Here is a 19,313-nt window from a genome sequence, read left to right on the forward strand (position 1 = left end):
GGGTTTCCTTTCACAGCAGACGTGTGTGCCAGCTCCGATGCTGCTGTACCAAAAATGCCTGTGTGGGTGCTGGAGGTAAAAATGCTTGGCCAGTGGTGGCTGCAGCTGTATCCTTGAGAACCCCAAGGCAAGGGGGATCAAGGATCTCTTTCCTGTACATTGGGGTTTTTTTATTACTCACTGAAAAACACATTTAACCATCGGAAATTATTCCAAAAAGGGCAAAGTAAATGTTTCTGACTGCATCAGCGCCAGTTTGTGGTGCTGGTTCTGCAGGAGGTAAGGATGGAAATGAACTCTTGAGTCGCTGTGAGATGTTCTGAACCCCTGTAGCACCTTCACCCAGAGCTTCTTAATTTCTAAATGTTTTTCCTAAATTGTGTTTCTGTCTAATTTCTTATCTACGTGATGGTTGTTGTCTGCTTCTCTTATCTATCTATTCAATGAGGAATCCAAAATGCAAAAGCTATCTACTTTTGAAACCTTCTCGTCGTGAGAAAGGTGCAGTGACAGGACGAGGGGCAATGGCTTCAAGCTGGAGGGGAACAGCTTTAGACTGGAGATGAGGAGAGGGTTCTTCCCTGGGAGGGTGGTGGAGCACTGGAACAGGTTGCCCAGGGAGGTGGTTGAGGCCCCATCCCTGGAGATACTCAAGGTGAGGCATCGCCATCCCATCCCACCACCCCTAGAACCTCACCAGCATTTCCATACACCTGGAAGCAAAGGAAGAAATAGGGTCCTGATGACCAGCCCTGCTTATCCCCTTCAAGCTGGAGGGGAACAGCTTTAGACTGGAGATGAGGAGAGGGTTCTTCACTGGGAGGGTGGTGGAGCACTGGAACAGGTTGCCCAGGGAGGTGGTTGAGGCCCCTTCCCTGGAGATATTCAAGGAGAGGCTTGACGAGGCCCTGGGCAACCTGGTCTAGTTGGGGGTGTCCCTGCTGACTGCGGGGGGGTGGGACTAGATGACCTTTGGAGGTCCCTTCCGGCCTGGGCAATTCTATGATTCTATGACCTTCATCTCCGGGTCTGTGTCCCGCTCTGGGGTTCTGCTCCCACTTCTCACCACCATGTCCTCCTTATTGTGCTGCTGCCACTTCCACGGCCCCGTCTCCTGTATCAGAAATGTCACTGGCAGATGGGTAGCCCCAGCACACATCTCCTGGTCGGTGCTTTGCTTTCCCAGTGTCGTGTTAGCCTGAGAATGACCTGTTTGTTTGTGATCCACGTCTCTCTGCTGCCGAGAAATAATTACAGTGTGGCTTTGCACGTATTACACCCCCGTGACCCGTATCGAGAAGAGTCCAGTAGGAATAATAACAGTGGGATGTGTTAGTGGTGATTTCTAGACACGGGAAGGACCGAGGAACCTCCTTTCTGCTGCTGATGCCATTGACACGGAGTGACAGTAGCCCAGGGAGGAGGAGTGTTGGTGTGAATACGATCCGAGAGACACCAGTCACTTAATATTGAAGTCAGAACAGCTGGAGCTCCTCTTTATTTATTTGCTTATGCTTATCTTGTATTATTAGTTCAGGTTCTGATGTCCAGGAGTTAATTTCCATTCTTTTCCTTGCGAGTATTCCTTATCAAGTCTACTTTGGGTGTTTTTTTTTCCCCGTGGCTCCTTCCACGGCAGAAAAGGACCTGGGGGTGGTGGTCAACTGTTGGCTGAACAGGAGCCAGCAGTGTGCCCAGGTGGCCAAGAAGGCCACCAGCATCCTGGCCTGTGTCAGGAACAGCGGGGGGAGTAGGGCCCGAGAGGTGATTGTCCCCCTGTACTGGGCACTGGTGAGGCCTCACCTCGAGGGCTGTGTCCAGTTTTGGGCCCCCTACCATAAAAAAGACATCGAGGTGCTGGAGCGGGTCCAGAGAAGGGCGACAAAGCTGGTGAGGGGTCTGGAGAATAAGTCTTATGAGGAGAGGCTGAGGGAGCTGGGGGTGTTCAGCCTGGAGAAGAGGAGGCTGAGGGGAGACCTTCTTGCTCTCTCCAACTCCCTGAAAGGAGGGTGTAGAGAGGTGGGGGTCGGTCTCTTTTCTCAAGTCACAGGCGACAGGACAAGAGGAAATGGCCTCAAGTTGCGCCAGGGGAGGTTCAGGCTGGATATTAGGAACAATTTTTTCACTGAAAGGGTCATCAGCCATTGGAATGGGCTGCCCAGGGAGGTGGTTGAGGCCCCATCCCTGGAGGTGTTCAAAAGAGGGGTTGATGTAGTGCTGGGAGGTCTGGTTTAGTGATGATGCTCCTTGTTTGTTTTGTGGGTGTCTATTTTTGTCAGTGAGGTTGACAGTTGGACAAGATGATCTTTGAGGTCCCTTCCAACCTAGAAGATTCTGTGATATAAAGTTTAGTTAGAGAAAGGATTTCCCTGCTAAGCAGCTGGCTGCCAGGACAAGTTTTAAATGTTGCTCCGTGTTATGAACAGTTGTCACTTAACAGCGTGCGAGGCTAATTGTAACTGATTAGTTGATTGCACTTGATCATTCCATGTGCTGAAAGCATCGTTTTTCCAGTCTATGCTTTTAGGAGGAAAGATTAAATTTACCGTGGCTTTGCATTGGCACTGAACTGCAAACAAGCGAGATCAGCCCAGAGGAATGTCCTTGCATCTGGGTTTAGGTCGTGCTTTGCAATTTTGGGGTGTACTTTGATCTTGGCTGTGTTTGGATGAGGTTTTATTACTGCTTTGTAGACTCCAGCGAAGATTGGAACTGCTTTTGCTGGGCCGTGGGGAAGCCAGGAGATGGAGGGAGAAGAAAGAGGCATCTTAAGAGACAAGAGAAACAAAAGCAGGAGATTGCAGAGGAATTGCAGGGAAATCTGTGAAGGGGAGAGGTTTTGACCAAGAGCTCGCTGAGGTGGTACCTGCCATCCTGTCACGTGGATGGGGACAGTTATCCCAGGGCTGGAGGTGGCTCACGTGGCCCATGGCCAGTGGGGACAGAGAATTTTTTGGTGGTGATGCCCCAGTTTAAATTCCTCAGTGGAGCAGGAAGGGCAGGAGCAGCCATCCTTTCCCCTGTCTCTTCTGTGTTGAAACTTTAGAGCTGCTTTTAGTGATTTATTAATTGTAAATGAGAGGTTAGTACTCTTTTTTCCCCTAGAGGCGATTTTCTTTAATGCTTTTATGTTTGTTCCTGAATCAAACAAAAGAAATCCAAGCCAGGGCTCAGGGATTCTGATTGTTCAGTGATTTCCTAATTCCTTTTCTCATACTGGGCAAAAGTGATAAGAGAAACCTATTCCTGAGGATTTTTTTTTATTGACTGTCACTATATTCTTCTGAAAGAAAATGCCAGGCACCTACTAAAACAATGTCTTTTATGTGTTGCCAAATAAAAGAACAGGTTTGTTCAGTAATACATGAATGCAAAAGCGTGAGGATTCTGTGATTATTTTTATAAAGCTGTTTAATAACTAAGAACATGGCTCAGAGCTTGTAAAAGCTGAATATTCCAAGAACTTATTCTTTTCATAAAGTGTTTAAAGAAATTTCAGTTATGCAAAACCTGAATGCAAATTTAGACAGCCTGGTTCAACAAAGCTCTTAGGTACACGTTCCAGTCTCTTCCAGAGCATGAAGCACATATCTCTGTGCTTACTTAAACTTTGAGATGAATGTTACTGAGTCCAGACATAAAACACAACTGGGTGAGACAAGAATCATTGAATGGTTTGGGTTGGAAGGGACCTTAAATGTCCTCTGGTTCCAACCCCCTGCCCTGGGCAGGGACACCTCCCACCACACCAGGTTGCTCAAAGCCCCATCCAACCTGCCCTTGAACCCCTCCAGGCTGCCAAAAGTATGGGAGAAGAGCAGAATAAAAAGAAGGAGGCTCTGTTGACCCTTGGTTTGTTTAATAAAAAGAAGGAGGGTTTGTTGACCCTATTTGTTCCTTTTAAATTTGGAGAAGATTTACTGAAGGTGGTTTGGGGTTGATCTTCCAATACAAGAACCTGTATGGTTCCCTACAGCACTGCGTTTTTTGAGGAAAAGAAACAATAATGGTATTTGCTTTATAGTATGGTGCTGGTTTCTCCTGTCCCAGCATCCCTCCTTACCCCTGGGTGGATGTGAAAAGCATCTCTAGAGTGGTTAACTCTTGGACACCTTGAAGGTACCTGCTTGGTGGGGTCAGGGTGCTGCTGGTGGTGTGTCAGGACAGTGTGTCACCCTGAGAGAATGAATATTCACTCCCCAAGGCTTTGCTTTTACAACTGAGGGTTAGAAGGAGTTGTGTGATGTGTTGGGGACACTGTGAGAAGTCAATTAGGGAAAAAAAAAAGGACAATTACTGAGACTTTAAAGGCTTCTGAAGGTATCTCTTTGCTAAAATGGGAACTGTCCTACCCATACTTGCCCCTTTGCCCACAGGTTTTAAATTCCAGGGGATCTGATCTTGTTCATGCAACTTTTCTTTAGCAGCTCAAAAAATGCAATTTGAATAATCTTGCAATAAAATAAACAAGACAGTTATTTTGAAGCTTGAAAACTCAGTTAAACCCCCGAGCAAAGATAGCTCAAGTGTCTTGATTGGATCGGAGCTTGTATTAAAGCATGTCCAGAGAGTTGGAACAGGCAAGAACCCGAGCTGTTAATTAATCTCTGCAGCACTAATGGCCTTCTCTGCTTCCCTCTGCAGAGGTATTTTAACAGTGGAAGAGCTGAGGTGTCCACTCTGGCAGTTTTCAAAATTAATCAAGTGATACTGCTGATTTGAAAAAAGATCTTTAGTTAAAACTTCCTATCTTTCATTTGAAAAATCTGTTTTTCTAATGTCCTATAGTCTTAAATGAAAGGTTAATTAAAAAAGGTGGTTCTTTTTCTTCCTCAGAGAAAGAGATTTCTCTTCTGACAGACAGCTGAGAATCTCATTTAACAGGTGGTGGGAAGGGATTTTTTTTTTTCTTTAAAAAAAAAGTATTTTGCAGGAATAGGAACCCCAGAATTAAAAATATACACGAAGTGGGTTTTTTCTGACCTTGTCAATTACCTCCTGAAGTTGAATAACAATAATTAGTATTAGGAATCACACAGTTCATTTGGCTCAGTCGTAGTACGTTGGTGATCTCAGCTCGACTTCCCTGGGTGTAGGTATGGTTTTACCAAATCTGGAATATGAAAATTGGAAAAGCTAGAAATTCTGATACTATAAAGTATTCTAAAACAATCTTTGTACCTGTAATTTGCACGATTCATTTTTGAAAACAATCACTATCAGTGAAATTGAATTAATCTGGCTTTGTGATTTCCAGCCCTATTTATTTGGGGACATGTACAAATGTCCCTGTGGAGCACGACATTCCTTGAAAGGTATTTACTAAAATGCTGCAGAGCAGCAATGAAGCTTTTTTTTTCCTTTTTCAACTTTTGCTCACTCCTTCTGGTAGTTCTCAGACCCTCGCAGATCCACAAGTTGATCTAAACCCTCAATCTAAACTTTTAAAACCAGGCAATAAATAGATCCTTATCAGCACAGGGTAAAATTCAGTTTAGTTTGTGCTTCCTGATACTTGATTCAAATGATTTTTTTAAAAAATACTCTCTTATTGTAATATGCTGTCACTCTTTTAATTTTTCTTGTGCAGTGGCTTCCCAAACAATTTAATTTTGGCTCCCTGACTATGAACTTCTATTAAAACTAGCAATTAGAGCTTTCAATGTTGTAGAATCCATCACTGTAAACCATTTAGTTATGCCAGGTTTTCATTTTGTGGTCGAGGATTAAATACAATCCATTTAATGTTTGTTTATTTATGAGGTGTGCTTTAAGCTGACCTTGTAGGTCTTTTCTATCTTCACTCTGTGTGATCCTTGAGACAGACTTCAGAAATCTTGTTTTATGTAATACAGACAGACATAATGTAATCAGGAAGGTGTTGACAAAGCTGATTTAAAACTTGGGAAATTAAATCCTCTTTCAGGTCAGCACTGTCAGCCTTCAGTTCCCATCTCTTGTTTCATTTTTCCTGGGGCTCCTGAGCTATCTCTGCTTTCCATATTGCATGATTATTTTCTTCCTTTTCCACTGTATTAGTTTGAATTTCATGGATGTAAAGTTTACTTGGAAAATTGGGTTGGGGAGGGTATGTGCACGTTGGTTTTTTCCCATCTCTCTCATGACATTTCCTTTTTGTGTGTGTGGTGTGAGTTTGAGGTCAGAAATGAAGATGTATTGGCGTTTCTCGCATGATTCCAACTTCTTGCCCAAGTGTTTGTGAGGTTGGTGCTCCCTTTCCTCGTAGTGCTAAGGGGCAATCCATATTGAATTTCACTGAATGTTTAGAGTTGGAAGGGACCATAGAGATCATCTAGTCCAACTCCCCTGCTGAAGCAGGACCACCCAGAGCTTGTCAGAGCATGTTACTCAGGAGCATCCAGGTGGGGCTTGAAAATCTCCAAAGAAGGGGACTCCACACCCTCCCTGGGCAGCCTGTCCCAGGGCTCTGTCACCCTCACCGTGAAGAAGTTCTTCCTCATATTCAAGTGGAACCTCTTATGTTCCAACTTGTGCCCGTTGCCCCTTGTCCTCTCACTGGGAACCACTGAAAAGAGTCTGGCTCCCTCCTCCTTCAACCCTCCCTTGAGATACTTGTCAGCATTGATAAGGTCTCCCCTCAGCCTTCTCTTCTCCAGACTAAAGAGTCCCAGCTCTCTCAGTCTCTCCTCATAAGGGAGATGCTCCAATCCTTGAATCATCTTTGTAGCCCCACGCTGGACTCTTTCCAGTAGTTCCCTGTCCCTCTTGAACTGGGGAGCCCAGAACTGGAGGCAGGATTCCAGTTGTGGCCTCCCCAGTGCAGAGCAGAGGGGGAGAATGACCTCCCTTGACCTGCTGGCCACACTCTTCCCTACGCAGCCCAGGATTCCATTGGCCTCTTGGCCACAAGAGCACACTGCTTGCTCATTGTCATTTTGTTGTCCACCACGACCCCCAGATCCTTTTCTTCAGAGCTTGTCTCCAGCAGGTCCACCCCTAACCTGTATTGATGCCTGACATTCTTCTTCCCCAGGTGCAGGATCCTGCACTTTTCCTTGTTGAATCTCATGAGGTTCTTCCTTGCCCAGCTCTCCAGCCTGTCCAAGTCTCGCTGGATGGTGGCACAGCCCTCCGGGGTGTCAGCCACCCCTCCCAGTTTGGGATCATCAGCCAATTTGTTGAGGATACACTCTGTCCCCTCGGCCAGGTCACTGATGAATATATTGAACAGCACGGGTCCAAGTATTGACCCCTGGGGGACACCACTGGTTACAGGCTTCCAGCTTGAACCTGCTCCATTAATAATTACCCTTTGGGTCCTGTCACACAGCCAGTTCTCAATCCACCTCACTGTCCCCTCTTCCAGCCCACACTGCCTCAGTTTCCCAATGAGGATGTTATGGGAGATGTAACATTGATGTGAAGAGTTGTCTTAGTTGTGCTGTCATGAGTGGATGGTGACATCCACGGCTCTTACGGGATTTTGGTTTTTTGTAGGATTGTGACTCCTCGTCTTGATGAAGTTAGTTTTAAAGCAGAGTTTTTAAGGTATCTCTCTGTTGATTTTGCTGTGACTTAATTTTCCCCACTGTGATTGAGAGTCAGGGGATGGAAGTGAAGGGCTCATTGAAGCCAAACATAGTTGCCAGGAGGGAGGGAGAGGAGCCAAGTGTGTGTCCACTTCCCTGCACATCGATTCTGCAACGCAAAGCTTTGTAGTTCCTTCTTAGTGCCACGGTGAAGAATCTGCTATTTTGGCCTTTTGTGCAAATTACTTGAGCGGCATAAATACCGTTTTTTTTCACACAGTCGTTGATGCTCATTGGTTTTCAGTACAGATTTGTGTCAGCACAGGCTTTATTTAAATTTGGCTTTTTGGGGAGAATTTCTATCTCAGAAAACATCACTTTCTGCGGAGCCCTAAATCTTCTTGAATGGTCGGTTCTGTAGGGCAGAGCTGTGCTTTTGCATTGGCTGAGTGATCTCCAGGCACAGCAACAGTGATGTAGAAATAATAAATAAACTAATAAATCACTTATCATCGGCTCTCGCCTCCTAAATTGAGGTCAGAAGGAGAAGTCGTTTGAGAGAGAAGCAGCAAGGAAAGCTGAATTGCCCCATGTCCCCACGGGGGAGCACAACCTAAAGAGCTCGCTTGGCATTTAATTTAAAAAATATACAGCCAGTCCAAAATGAGTGTCTGTCAAGCAGACAATTAACTGTCTGATATGAGGGGTCTGACATTCAAAAGGCTTCGTGCTTCCCCGCCAGCACGTGCCTTTCCAACCATCAGGCACCTCTGAAAGTAATTTGTTGACACCCCGGTGTCCTCCCAGGGGAGAGCCCTTAATCTGCGTGTCATCGGCGCTGAGATGACATCAAAGTCTGTGACAATTGTGTTACACAGAATCACAGAATCTTCTAGGTTGGAAGGGACCTTAAAGATCATCTTGTCCAACCGTCAACCTAACTGACAAAAATAGACACTCACACAACAAACAAGGAGCATCATCATCACTAAACCAGACCTCCCAGCAACCATACTCCTTCTGCTGTGCTCTACGGTGGGACGTGCCAAAGAACTTCAGTCCCACCAACCCCCTGCAGCGCTCCAGGCTGGGGGCAGAGTGGCTGGAGCTGCCTGGCAGAAAAGGACCTGGGGGTGTTGGTCAACTGTTGGCTGAACAGGAGCCAGCAGTGTGCCCAGGTGGCCAAGAAGGCCACCAGCATCCTGGCCTGTGTCAGGAACAGCGTGGGGAGTAGGGCCCGAGAGGTGATTGTCCCCCTGTACTGGGCACTGGTGAGGCCTCACCTTGAGTGCTGTGTCCAGTTTTGGGCCCCCTACCATAAAAAAGACATTGAGGTGCTGGAGCGGGTCCAGAGAAGGGCGACAAAGCTGGTGAGGGGTCTGGAGAATAAGTCTTATGAGGAGAGGCTGAGGGAGCTGGGGTTGTTCAACCTGGAGAAGAGGAGGCTGAGGGGAGACCTTATTGCTCTCTCCAACTCCCTGAAAGGAGGGTGTAGAGAGGTGGGGGTCGGTCTCTTTTCTCAAGTCACAGGCGACAGGACAAGAGGAAATGGCCTCAAGTTGCCCCAGGGGAGGTTCAGGCTGGATATTAGGAACAATTTTTTCACTGAAAGGGTCATCAGACACTGGAATGGGCTGCCCAGGGAGGTGGTTGAGGCCCCATCCCTGGAGGTGTTCAAAAGCCGGGTTGATGTAGTGCTGGGAGGTCTGGTTTAGTGATGATGCTCCTTGTTTGTTGTGTGGGTGTCTATTTTTGTCAGTTGGGTTGATGGTTGGACAAGATGATCTTTGAGGTCCCTTCCAACCTAGAAGATTCTGTGATTCTGTGAATAAGGGGAGCAAACATTCTTGTAGGGATCCCAGGGTATTTTGAACTTTGTGTCCCATCTCCTCCCCTCTTTAATTTACAAAGTTCCTTCTGCAAACCCACTTTTTATGATTCTTGTGCAAAACAGGGGCGTGGGAACACTTGATGTTTGTGGATGTGAGACCCCTCCAAACCCATAGGGAAAGTGATTGTCTAGTGGAAGCAGTACTTAATATTTTCAATATTAGAAATACAAAGTGCGAAGGGCAACAAACATGATTCAAGGACTGGAGCATCTCCCTGCTGAGGAGAGACTGAGAGAGCTGGGACTCTTTAGTCTGGAGAAGAGAAGGCTGAGGGGAGACCTTATCAATGCTGACAAGTATCTCAAGGGCGGGTTGAAGGAGGAGGGAACCAGACTCTTTTCAGTGGTTCCCAGTGAGAGGACAAGGGGCAACGGGCACAAGTTGGACCATAAGAGGTTCCACTCAAATATGAGGAGAAACTTCTTCACGGTGAGGGTGACAGAGCCCTGGAACAGGCTGCCCAGGGAGGGTGTGGAGTCCCCTTCTCTGGAGATTTTCAAGCCCCGCCTGGATGCTCCTGAGTAACACGCTCTGACAAGCTCTAGGCAATCCTGCTTCAGCAGGGGAGTTGGACTAGATGATCTCTATGGGCCCTTCCAACTCTAAAATTCAGTGAAATTCAGTGAAAGTGGCCGTAGAGTTTATGGACATGGAGCTGAATATTCATTTACTGGTGCTATAAATCACCGGTGCTTGTCGGCTGTAGGTGCTCTCAGCCCATGAGGTGTTGCAATGGTGCGTGGGGAGGACTGAACCCAGGACCCGAGGGCAGCTCCACCAGGAGAACAGCACCAAAATGTGCCAAATCCTGATACACAGATAGAGAAATACCAAAATTGATGGGAGCAACAAATTGGATTTGAGAACGTGGAGAAAGGCCATGAGCAGCCTTCCAGTACCTGAAGGGGAGAACCTGTTTAGAAAGGCCTGCAGTGACAGGATGAGGGGCAATGGCTTCAAGCTGGAGGGGAACAGCTTTAGACTGGAGATGAGGAGAGGGTTCTTCACTGGGAGGGTGGTGGAGCACTGGAACAGGTTGCCCAGGGAGGTGGTTGAGGCCCCTTCCCTGGAGATATTCAAGGAGAGGCTCGAGGACGCCCTGGTCACCCTGGTCTAGGGGGGTATCCCTGCTGGCTGCAGGGAGGTTGGACTAGATGATCTTTGGAGGTCCCTTCTGGCCGGGACCATTCTATTATTAAAAAAATGCCCATGCAGCCAGAACTTTTATTAATATAATGGTGTCAGATTTTATTTGAAGGGCATTCGGAGCTGCTGAGCGGTTGAAGGAAGTGGCATTTTAAATAAAATTATATTTCTGTTCTGATGGCTAGTATTAAATTTTGTAGCGAATTTTCAGTCATTTACAACTCCCATGAAATAGCCAAATGCAGGCTTTACAGAACAGAGCAGCTTCTTTGATTTGTTTGGCCTTTAATGTTTACAGAATGTATGTCTCAGTGTTTTATATAAGTGCTAGTGGGGCTGTAGGTATTTTCCCCTCCTGTGACGAAGAATCCGTGGCAGAAACAAGATAATTAGTCTTGTTCCAGCTTGACACGTGTGGTGAATCAGACATATGGCTGTTGTGCTGTTTGTTTGCTCTATGAATTAAAATAATGTCAAATATGCATAATACACATGCATATAAAAATGTTATACCTACAATATTCCAAGCTTCCCTTGGGGTGAGGCCAGGAAAAATCAGAGTGTCTGACTGCTGGGTGGCTCTGGGATTTTCCATGCCCTGAGGATGAAGATCCTCCCAGTGACTGCAGCCAGCCTGGCTCTTTCCCAGTTCCACTGTCATCGCTTTCTCATTTTGGGGGCTTCTGATGGGGCTCCAGAGGAACTACAGGACTGCAGGTATGAAAACGAGTGGCTGAATTCCTGTAGGAAGTCTAGAAGATGCAGAAATAATGCTTAGAAATGGTGTTGCAGGTGGATGTGCACCTGATGTTTCATTCTCTGTGTCCTCCTTGAGAACATCTGGTGAAACAGGGTTAAAAAAAAGGGTGATGTCTCGAGTAGCTGCTTTTCTTCCTCTCCTTCCCCCTCTCTGGCCCTGCTCCTGCCCATGTTCCAGTGCTGCTCACACACAAAAGTTATTTTCCTTCATCCAGATCAGGGATGGAGAGGACAAAGCCACTCGCCTTAGTATATAAAGGACTAATAACACCTGAAGCATCTTGGTCTCTTGTCTCAGATGGCATGGAACTCAATAGTTACTCTTAAAGATTAATAAGGCTTCCCAGGTGGTTATCAAGTGTTTATAATAGAAAATCTTCAGTAGGGTTTCCAATATTTTTGTGGTACTGTGATGGAGTATTTAATTTCCATCAGCAATAGAATATTATTGGGGTTAACTTGGGATAAAGTTGCCTGTAACCAGGCAAAGCACGGAGTTTGTGTAACACATAGAGTGTGTTTGTATATATTTATTTTATCATCTTCATTAGGGATCTCTGCCCTCTCCTGGGTGTAGGTTCTGTGCTTTCTAGGAAGCAATTCTTGCCATACATTGAAGCTGAACGGGGCTTGGTGTGAGTGAGGGTTGGTGATTTGGAAGAGAATGTGGTCAAAACTCGTCATTAATTACCTATGAGAACATAGAGATCTTGTAACATCTGGTGAAACAGAATAAAAAGGGTGATGTCTTGAGTGGCTGCTCTTCTTCCTCTCCTTCCTCCTTTCTGACCCTGCTCCTGCCCATGTTCCAGTGGAAAAGTTATTTTCCTTCATCCAGATCAGGGATGGAGAGGACAAAGCCACTCGCCTTAGTATATAAAGGACTAATAACACCTGAAGCATCTTGGTCTCTTGTCTCAGATGGTATGGAATGAAATAGTTACTCTTAAAGATTAATAAGGCTTCCCAGGTGGTTATCAAGTGTTTATAATAGAAAATCTTCAGTAGGGTTTCCAATATTTTTGTGGTACTGTGATGGAGTATTTAATTTCCATCAGCAATAGAATATTACTGGGATTAACTTGGGATAAAGTTGCCTGTAACCAGGCAAAGCACGGAGTTTGTGTAACACATAGAGTGTGTTTGTATATATTTATTTTATCATCTTCATTAGGGATCTCTGCCCTCTCCTGGGTGTAGGTTCTGTGCTTTCTAGGAAGCAATTCTTGCCATACATTGAAGCTGAACGGGGCTTGGTGTGAGTGAGGGTTGGTGATTTGGAAGAGAATGTGGTCAAAACTCGTCATTAATTACCTTATGGCAGGAGGAGTGGTGTCCCTGGGCAGCCCCGTGTTACCAGCAACATTTTAGATATTCACAAGATTTGCTTCTCAAAAGGAAACCAGGTTTCTGATGAGAAATCCAGGAGGAGCTGCCATAAACCTGAGAAGCTGCGGAATAAATTCATTTGTAGGCCAAAGTGCTGATAGAGATGTGAATTCGATCTCACCTGGAGTGCTGTGTCCAGTTTTGGGCCCCCTACCATAAAAAAGACATTGAGGGGCTGGAGCGGGTCCAGAGAAGGGCAACAAAGATGGTGAGGGGTCTGGAGAATAAGTCTTATGAGGAGAGGCTGAGGGAGCTGGGGTTATTCAGCCTGGAGAAGAGGAGGCTGAGGGGAGACCTTCTTGCTCTCTCCAACTCCCTGAAAGGAGGGTGTAGAGAGGTGGGGGTCGGTCTCTTTTCTCAAGTCACAGGCGACAGGACGAGAGGAAATGGCCTCAAGTTGCCCCAGGGGAGGTTCAGGCTGGATATTAGGAAAATTTTTTTCACTGAAAGGGTTCTCAGCCATTGGAATGGGCTGCCCAGGGAGGTGGTTGAGGCCCCATCCCTGGAGGTGTTCAAAAGAGGGGTTGATGTAGTGCTGGGAGGTCTGGTTTAGTGATGATGCTCCTTGTTTGTTGTGTGGGTGTCTATTTTTGTCAGTGAGGTTGACGGTTGGACAAGATGATCTTTAAGGTCCCTTCCAACCTAGAAGATTCTGTGATTCTGTGATTATTACTTCCAAGTCTTCAGACTGAGAAGGTGTGCATTTTGAGAAGCTGTCTGTTTGAACTGTGGTGTTGAAATGTGGGTCTTGATGGTGTTCCCCTTCCTTTCATTCCATCACCCCGTGGTGTTGGACTAAAGCTGCCTTGGAGCAGTTTGTTTAAAATCCCCTGGTACATCTGTGGTGTTGCCAAACTAGAAATCCTGAAAAAAGCCATATTTTTCAAAATCATGAGTTCTTTGGTCTCTTAGGCCGTTGTGGCAAAGAGCACGTAGAGCTTTCAGCCCCTCAGATCTTGATGAGAAGTGAAAGAGTTTTCTGCAATGCCTTTCCCCACGTGTGTGTTATCCCACAGCCCATCAATCAGCGCAGGGAATGTTTCACCAACCCAGCCTGGCTGTACATGGTGCTGGTTGTCAGAATGGTTACCCAAGGTAAATAAAGGGTGATCTATTAATCAAATAAAAGCCTGCCTCAACCTCCTATTTAATGAAACCAGAATGGATAATACCAGACTTTCAACAGGCCTTTGATTCCCTGCCATAATCCCCGCAAAGGCACATTTATACCACCTGCAAGTGCAATGGAACAGCAGAGCTGTGCTGAGGACAGGCTGAGAAGATTTCATGAATACTTTGAAAATGTTGATTTTTTTGAGCCTCTGATCTCCGTGCAGCTTGAAAGATACTCCATAGGTTGTTTGAAACTCGGTGCCTTATCTGAAGGAAAGTTTACCTTGATAAAATGAGAGTGATTGAGCCAGCCCTGCAGAGCTGGGGTGGTTTCACTGAATTTCACTGAATTTTAGAGTTGGAAGGGACCATAGAGATCATCTAGTCCAACTCCCCTGCTGAAGCAGGATTGCCTAGAGCTTGTCAGAGCATGTTACTCAGGAGCATCCAGGTGGGGCTTGAAAATCTCCAAAGAAGGGGACTCCACACCCTCCCTGGGCAGCCTGTCCCAGGGCTCCATCACCCTCACTGTGAAGAAGTTCTTCCTCATATTCAAGTGGATCCCTTTATGTTCCAACTTGTGCCCGTTGCCCCTCGTCCTCTCACTGGGAACCACTGAAAAGAGTCTGGTTCCCTCCTCCCTCAGCCCGCCCTTGAGATACTTGTCAGCATTGAGAAGGTCTCCCCTCAGCCTTCTCTTCTCCAGACTAAAGAGTCCCAGCTCTCTCAGCCTCTCCTCATAAGGGAGATGCTCCAATCCTTGAATCATCTTTGTAGCCCTTCGCTGGACTCTCTCCAGCAGTTCCCTGTCCCTCTTGAACTGGGGAGCCCAGAACTGGAGGCAGGATTCCAGTTGTGGCCTCCCCAGTGCAGAGCAGAGGGGCAGAATGACCTCCCTTGACCTGCTGGCCACGCTCTTCCCTATGCAACCCAAGATACCAGTGGCCTTCCTGGCCACAAGACCACACTGTTTACTCATTGTCATTTTGTTGTCCACCAGGACCCCCAGATCTTTCTCTAGAGCAGCTGGAGCTCCAACTGCTCCAGAGCAGTTGGAGGAGCTCACTCTTCCGATAGGATCAGTAGGAACTGAGAGAGCTGATGGCTCAGCCCTGGGACTGGAATTCAGGCTGAGATATGGAAACTGCAAAACATGTAGTGACAACTGAGGAATCAAACTTCTTTTGTTTTCTTCTTACAGGGCTAATGTTGTTTGCCTGGGCAATAGGAGCAATTTTTTTTGAGATGGACTGAAAATCACTGCTCTGCATTTTTCTGTGTTTCGAAACTTGCAAATTGTGCAGTGATTAAACAGAATTATCTATGGATTGGTCAGGAAGTGCAGATATCTCTCCACCAAATTTACACTCTTGTCCTGCTTGTATAATAAGAGAAATTTAGAAATGTGTGAGATTTCTGCATTTATAAAAGCATTTTATATCATCATGTGAGCCGCGTAGCTGAGCACCACCACGGACTCTGTGTACAATTATCCCCAAATTGTCACTGAGCATCAAACCTCTCTGTTTGCCTTTTCCAGAATGATGAAGTCCTCTGTACACGCAGAAGAAGATGACTTTGTGCCAGAGCTGCAGAGGAGCATCCACCCCAGAGAACGGCCAGACTGGGAGGAGACTCTCAGCGCGATGGTAAAACCTCATTTTCAATATACATTATTTTTGGTTCTGAACAAGCCATTACATTCTGGTTATGCATTGATTTATATTATGAGTTTCAGATTTTTTTAATGGATTGTGTAGTACTTTTGTAGCCCAAAATACTTTCCTTCCTCTGGCAGTTTGTCAAGGAGAGGGAGAAGGAGCTCGTGTAGCGCTCCTGCCCTATTAATGTGTGCCCCAAAGCAGGTCTAGTAACCAATTAAAAGGTCTGTAATGTCACAACGATTTTCAGTCTGCATTAACCTCTTTTTCAGCAAGATTTTTGAGCGTAAAGGGAACTGCTTGTAAAAACATGCTCTTTGAAGCATGCAGCATCGTGGAAGAATAAGATTTTTTAGCAAAACGCTGCTTAAGTCTCCAGAAATAAAACATCAGCCCGAGAGATAACCTGCCATGGGAGGGAACTGCAGAAAAGCAAGCACAAAGGTGCTGTTCTCCTGCTTCCAGAAGGCACTACGAGCGGGCAGTGGGCCACAGACAATTGTGTCACCTTGATATATTTGTTTTCATTTTTAAATGAGTGAGTAAAGTACCCGCAGTTGCCCTTTCCCAACTCCCTGTAGCATTTGCTGAGCTGGGAAGGTCAGATGTTATTAGGTGGGTCTGTGAAGTTACCCTGGGGAAGCTGGGTCTGCCCTGGTTCAGTGTGGGGGTGTCTGGAAGTTGTATCTTGCTTGTTATGTACAGATTTTTCTAAATTGCCTCATTACCTTAGCAAACTGAAGAGGAAACTGACCTCAGACAGAGGAAGGTCTGACGTTCCAGGAGAGCAGTGATGCTCTCGAGGGGCAGACAGTCTGGTGGCTTTGGTTCCTCACTGCCACGTGGCACTGGTGACAGTTTTCCCCTCTCACTGGATGGTGTGGCAGTGGCAGGACCGTATGGATTCAGCTCTGGATTCAGCTGTGCTGCAGGACACTCGGGTCCATCTGATGTCTGGGGCTGAGGGTGTTCATCCCAGCGGCTTGTCGGAGGTTTAAAGCACCAGTAAAATAGATTTTGGATTAGCTGTTCAAATCGCAAAGATAAGTTCTATGTTTTGCTGTTTTAAAAGCATCATCAAACACCATATAATAGAATGATAGTTTTTTATTCCAGACTTTCTTTTCAGGTCATAAAACCAACCCAAAACTTGGGCATCACCAGCAATTTTGCCTCCTGGTGTTCTCTGTGCCTGTTGCTCTTCTTGGCTCCTTGCTCACACACTGTTAATTTGGCCTTTTTGCAATTATCACTGCCTAAATAGGTTTTTTTTCTCACATGCTGGGTGTCTTTTCCATCTCTCCACCTTGGGCAGCAGCTCGTGCTGGAGCTGCCTGTTTGAGAGCAGTGTCTGTGCAATCAGTGTCACTCGGAGCATGGGGCCGGGTAACACCCCAGAGCCAGGAGCCTCCATAAATCACTGTCTGCAACCTCGAGGTGTGCCCCAGGAATGTCAGGCTGTAATTCCACCTGTAACACAAGTCAGCTGGCACAGCTCATTTGTTACTGGGTCTTTTCCCCATCGTTGATTTACCATGAAGGGAGGCTTCACCTCTTCCTGCCTTGATGCTTTCCTTGTTCTCATCAAGGCTCTTGTGCTCAGGGACCTCGTCCAGCTCTATTCTGCATCACTGAATTTCACTGAATTTTTAGAGTTGGGAGGGACCATAGAGATCATCTAGTCCAACTCCCCTGCTGAAGCAGGATTGCCTAGAGCTTGTCAGAGCATGTTACTCAGGAGCATCCAGGTGGGGCTTGAAAATCTCCAAGGAAGGGGACTCACACACTCCCTGGGCAGCCTGTTCCAGGGCTCTGGCACCCTCACCGTGAAGAAGTTTCTCCTCATATTTGAGTGGAACCTCTTCTGTTCCAGCTTGTGCCCGTTGCCCCTCGTCCTCTCACTGGGAACCACTGAAAAGAGTCTGGCTCCCTCCTCCTTCAGCCCTCCCTTGAGATACTTGTCAGCATTGATAAGGTCTCCCCTCAGCCTTCTCTTTTCCAGACTAAAGAGTCCCAGCTCTTTAGGGTCTCCTCATAAGGGAGTCTCTCCTCATAAGGGAGATGCTCCAATCCTTGAATCATCTTTGTTGCCCTTTGCTGGACTCTTTCTAGTAGTTCCCTGTCCCTCTTGAACTGGGGAGCCCAGAACTGGATGCAGGATTCCAGTTGTGGCCTCACCAGTGAAAAAACTACTGAAAAGAGTCTGGTTCCCTCCTCCTCATCCTCCACGTCTGCATGATGTCCCTCTTGCTGTGCTAACTCTTAATTCACTTTCTAGAACGTGCCCTCTTGCACGCAGCAATGCACAAACTCAACAGTCCAGGTTCCTCTAAAAAGAGATGTAGAGGACAATAAAGAAGAAAATTCCCATCTAAGCTTTGCTGCACAGTGATGTGGTGTGATGAAGCACAGGGCTATTCTATGATTCTATGAAAAGACTCTGGTTCCCTCCTCCTCATCCTCCACGTCTGCATGATGTCCCTCTCACTGTGCTATTAATTCACTTTCTAGAACGTGCCCTCTTGCACGCAGCAATGCCCAAACTCAACAGTCCAGGTTCCTCTAAAAAGAGATGTAGAGGACAATAAAGAAGAAAATTCCCACACTGTGCTATTAATTCACTTTCTAGAACGTGCCCTCTTGCACGCAGCAATGCCCAAACTCAACAGTCCAGGTTCCTCTAAAAAGAGATGTAGAGGACAATAAAGAAGAAAATTCCTATCTAAGATTTGCTGTGCAGTGATGTGGTGTGATGAAGCACAGGGCTACGTGTGAAGCCACTGAACCCTACGATGGCCTGGATTTGTGCTTACAGCATTGCTCTGACCTCCTGCTTCTCTGAACACGTTGGAGATGGGCAGGAGAAACCTCACTCGCTCGTGTTTACTGTGTTGAGTGAATCAAATTCCCACCTTCAACCCCTGCCTTATGTCCAGTCAGAAGGTAATATTTACAAGATGTAAATATTTACAGGCCAGTGTTCAACGCTGTCACTCTCTATTCTCTGCTCAACCGGTGTATCAACTCTATTCTCTCTTTTTCCTGAACATTTTAAGCCCGAGCTTTTTCTCCTTGCTCTTTTCCTTCATTTTTGCATTTTAGCAGCCTCTGGTTCAGCCTTTTCCCAGAGCACACCCCTGACATGGTATGTGAGCATCTCATGGTGGCATAATCCATTTAATTTTCCGTTAATAGTTGTTTAATTTGGTGGGTTCAGGTTTTCTTGTTGCTTGTGATTCCAGCCTCTGGAGGCTGCGGGGGCTTGGAGGAGTTGGCCATGGCCGTGGTGTCTTCTTCTTGGATGAGGGGACAGTGAGGTGGATTGAGAACTGGCTGTGCGACAGGACTCAAAGGGTAATGATTAATGGAGCAGGTTCAAGTTGGAAGTTGGAAGCCTGTAACCAGTGGTGTCCCCCAGGGGTCAATACTTGGACCCGTGCTGTTCAATATATTCATCAGTGACCTGGATGAGGGGACAGAGTGTATCCTCAGCAAGTTCGCTGATGATACCAAGCTGGGAGGGGTGGCTGACACCCCCGAGGGCTGTGCTGCCATCCAGCGAGACTTGGGACAGGCTGGAGGGCTGGGCAAGGAAGAACCTCATGAGGTTCAACAGGGAAAAGTGTAGGGTCCTGCACCTGGGGAAGAAGAATGTCAGGTACCAGTACAGGTTAGGGGTGGACCTGCTGGAGGCAACTACTGAAGAGAAAGATCTAGGGGTCCTGGTGGACAGTAAAATGACAATGAGCAAACAGTGTGCTCTTGCAGCCAGGAAGGCCAATGGTATCTTGGGTTGTATAGGGAAGAGTGTGGCCAGCAGGTCAAGGGAAGTCATTCTGCCC

General features: G+C 46.6%; 1 protein-coding gene across 4 annotated transcripts in view; it reads left to right on the plus strand.

Moving 5' to 3' along the window:
- ARHGAP32 (Rho GTPase activating protein 32) overlaps positions 1 to 19,313 on the plus strand; it is a 329,747-nt gene that overhangs the window by 92,856 nt on the left and 217,578 nt on the right. For all 4 annotated transcript variants that reach the window (XM_014961083.1, XM_014961081.1, XM_014961082.1 and 1 more), the window contains exon 2: positions 15,351 to 15,459. In XM_014961083.1, the coding sequence (XP_014816569.1) occupies positions 15,352 to 15,459 (108 nt within the window). In that variant the 5' untranslated portion in view covers position 15,351. The remainder of the gene's footprint in view (positions 1 to 15,350; positions 15,460 to 19,313) is intronic.

This window comes from Calidris pugnax, unplaced genomic scaffold (assembly GCF_001431845.1).
Source record: "Calidris pugnax isolate Ruff unplaced genomic scaffold, ASM143184v1 scaffold269, whole genome shotgun sequence".
Taxonomy (NCBI): Eukaryota; Metazoa; Chordata; class Aves; order Charadriiformes; family Scolopacidae; genus Calidris; species Calidris pugnax.